The 3,618-nt window shown below is 51.3% G+C and overlaps 1 protein-coding gene across 1 annotated transcript in view; it reads left to right on the forward strand.

Moving 5' to 3' along the window:
- Positions 1-254: 254 nt before the first annotated feature.
- CA10 (carbonic anhydrase 10) overlaps positions 255-3,618 on the forward strand; it is a 432,159-nt gene continuing 428,795 nt past the window's right edge. Inside the window, exon 1 of the mRNA XM_042447577.1 lies at positions 255-335. Within this exon, the coding sequence (XP_042303511.1) occupies positions 255-335 (81 nt within the window). The remainder of the gene's footprint in view (positions 336-3,618) is intronic.

A 3,618-nucleotide genomic window follows, 5' to 3' on the forward strand; every position in this document is an offset into this window, starting at 1 on the left:
ATAGGAAAAGAACAATTGTTAAATATCTGCAGTGCCTGTCTTTTGTTTTGTTTTCTTTACACAAGTATACTCTGACCTGGTTGCTGATTTTGTTGCATTGCCCAGTTTGATCTCCACCTGATAGCTGTGTGATACTTCAAGAATATGTGGATATTCTCCTTCAACCAAAAGGATCATAACCCACCCAGATTCTGCTAACCATTTATTAAGCCATTCAGGTTTAAGAGAAGAGGTCATGGATCCATCATATCCAAATGAAGAAAGTTGAACCACCTGAGGATCAGCAGCCCATACACCCTGAGAGCAGCCCAGAACCTGCCTCAGTTGGGCAGAAGGTGAGCCCTTCTCCAGAGGCAGGTGTATAGACTGTGTGGGACGTTGAACACCTGAAATGGAATAAAATATTTGTTTAGGAGAAAACACCTAGATCTTTAGATTTCTGTTGTGTTGTGGACTGGTACAGGAGAATGGGACAAATTGCTGGATCTGTACCCATACTCCAGTATACAGAACAGGTTGAATCCTAATGATTCCTATTCTGCTTAATAAAGTGGGCTCTTGGTATCTGCTGAGGTTTGGTTCCAGGACACACACACACACACACACACATGGATACCAAATTCCGTGGATGTTCAAGTCCTAATAAATACAATGGCGTAGTAAAATTGTGTCCTTTATATAAAAAGGCAAAATCAAGGTTAGCTTTTTGGAATTTATATTTTTTGTAATACAGTCCACTCTCCCTATATGCTGGGGATCCGTTCTGGACTCCCCTGCATATGGGGAAAAGAGCATATGCGCAAGCCCCATAGGAAATAATTAGGTGTGTGTGGTGCGCAAGGCGCACGGTGTGGGTATGAGCCTCATTATTTCTAATGGGGCTTGCCTTCCGCGTAAGCTCAAAGCCATGGAAGGCAAGCCAACCTATGAGGAAGGCTGACTGTATTTCCAAACAGTGGATGCTTGAATCCATGGATAAAAAGTCCATGGATATGGAGGGCAAATTGTAATATTCAAATGACCAACAATACCTGATTAAAACAAGCTACTAGTGCTACTAGTGCAGTGGTTCTCAAACTGTGGGTTGTGATCCCTTTTGGGGTCAAATGACTCTTTCACAGGGGTCACTGAAGACCATCGGAAAACACATAGCAAAATTACAGTTATGAAGTAGCAACAAAAATAATTTTATGGTTGGGTGTCACCATAACATGAGGAACTGTATTAAAGGGTCATGGTATTAGGAAGGTTGAAAAGGTTGAGAACCACTGTACTTGTGCTACTTGGCAAACAGCAAAAATAAATAAATACACAGACAATTAGGCCCCTGGCAGGGGTAATGGAAAGAATGGCAAACAGGTGGGCAGTGAGCTCAAGTGATCCCCCAAACTCTGGCCTTCCAGATGTTTTAGACTTCAGTTCCTGGAATCTCAGATTTTGGCCATGATGGCAGAGGCTTCTGGGAGATGAAGTCCAAAAGACCTGGAAGGGACAGAGTTTGGGAATCGTTGCTAGATTTTATCTTCTCATAGACTGGCAAAGAATGCTGTGTTCTCATGCCTGATCCTTCTCCCATTCATCATTACAGTTGGTCCTCCGTTTTCACAGGGATCCATTCTGGACATACACACACCCAGGAAAATGGAGGTTCGTGCATATTCAAGCCCCATAGGTTTGACTGAGGAGTGCCCCAGTGGGGCCTGAACATGAGTGAGCCTCCATTTTTGCAGGGGGAGGGTGGGTCTGGTACGGATCCCCCACAAAAATGAAGGGCCAACTGTAATGATGAATGGGAGAAGGATCAGACACGAGTACGCAGCATTCTTTGCCAGTCTATGAGAACATAAAATGCAGCAATTCAGGTTCAAGGGAAGAAGTCATGGATCTGTGATATCCAAGTAAAGAAAGTTGAACTACCTGAGGATCAGCAGCCCATATACCCTGAGAGCAGAACCTGCCTCAGTTGAGTGAGCCCCTCTCTGGCATTGAAAATAGCGGAGGTTGCCCCTCTGCGGATATGCAAGGCTGTGGATCTCAGATCTAAGGGTTCTGATTTGTATTGGTATGCCTTGTTTCCCTGTAAGTTCTTAATGTGTGAAGAGCTTGCCTGCCTACTCCCTGGCAGATGTTTCTTGGAAAACAACCAAAGGTCCCCTTGCTATGAAACAGTGATGGATAAGATGGAGGATGGAGGCAGGTCTCAGGGAGGGAGGCTGCCCGAGAAGGATGGGAGGAAGCATCCCAGAGGAAAGAAAACGCAGGCAGCCTTGAGTCAACCTTGCAGTGTATGTATAGATGTGTGTGTCTGCAATGTCTCTTGAAGATGGGGACCAGCCTGAGAGGACCAGGTAGCTAGAAGAGCGGTCAGCACAAGGCAGTCCCACTTTTCGCCTGGCAGAGTTGGCCTGGCTGCAGAACATGGGAAGGTGTAAAGCGGCCTGGAGAGAAGATGTCCCTCCCCTTGGTCTGCTGGGGCTGGCTGCCTTTGATCTGCATCTGCAGAGATGCATTCCGGGCGGCTTCCTTTTCCAAGTCCAGCGAGCGGAGTGGTGTGCTGATGCTTGGCTTGGCTGGGCCAAAGGGAAGCAGGGAGGGCTGTCCCTACAACGGGAGGAGGAGGAAGGAGGGAAGGAGGGAAGGAGGGAAGGAAGAGGCATCTGTAGGCGAGGGAAGGACGACCCCTGGAGTTGCATTGCGGAAAACCTGGCTTGGGCTTGGGCTGGGGAAGGAAGGCACCAGGAGCCGGAGCTGGGCTTCCTTTCGGTCTCCTCTTTTTCCCTGGCCAGGCTCTCTCTCTCTCTCTCTCTCTCTCTGCTGGATCCCCTCTTCCATCCTTTCCTGGGGAGAGCAGGGGAGGATGCCAGGCCCCCGAAGACCAAGGAGGAGGGGGCCAAGGACCTCCATCAGGGCTTGACTGGCCCCTCCGTGGCTCAGGGATGGCTGGGTAGCCGGGAAGGAAAGGAAGGAAGAAGGCGCCGGAAAGGAACCCCAAAGAAGAGGAGGCACAGCCCGGGATACTGCTGGGGAGCTCCGCCGAGGAGAGGAGGATCGTGGCCATGAGGAGGAGGATGGGGATCCGGAGGGTCCAGTGAGAGTTTGGGGGCAACTTGGGCTCGTCTTTCGAGGAGCCAAGGGGCTCGATCCTGGGCTTTCCTTGCTTGCTTGCTTGCTTCCTCCTTCTCTCTTTCGGGGCTGGGAGCCTGTGGTTTGGCTCGGGGGCTGCCTCGCTGGTCTATGCCTGGTCGGGCTGCGCCTGGCGGAGGGCTGCTCTTGGCCCCAGCGAGAAGAAGAAGAAGAGGAAGAAGAGGAGGAGGAGGAGGAGGAGGAAGGCAGCGGCAGCAGAAGCGCGGGGCTGCCTTTGGCCGGAGACTCCGAGCGGAGCCCCCGAAGAGGAAGGGGAAGCAGAGGCGGCGGCTGCGGCGCCCGTCGGGACTGGGCATGTGGCAGCAGCCCCTCGGGGCCATCCAGGCTCAGGAGCCCCGGGGAGGCCAGGTCCCAGGTCGCTAGGATTTCTCCCGGCTCGGGCTGGGGCTGGCTCCGCTTCTGGGGCTTTGGGGGTTTTTGGTTGTGTTTTTTTTCCGCCGGAGGGAGGCACTTGGCATGAGAAGCAGAGGATGG

This window comes from Sceloporus undulatus, chromosome 2, assembly GCF_019175285.1.
Source record: "Sceloporus undulatus isolate JIND9_A2432 ecotype Alabama chromosome 2, SceUnd_v1.1, whole genome shotgun sequence".
NCBI classification, from domain to species: Eukaryota; Metazoa; Chordata; class Lepidosauria; order Squamata; family Phrynosomatidae; genus Sceloporus; species Sceloporus undulatus.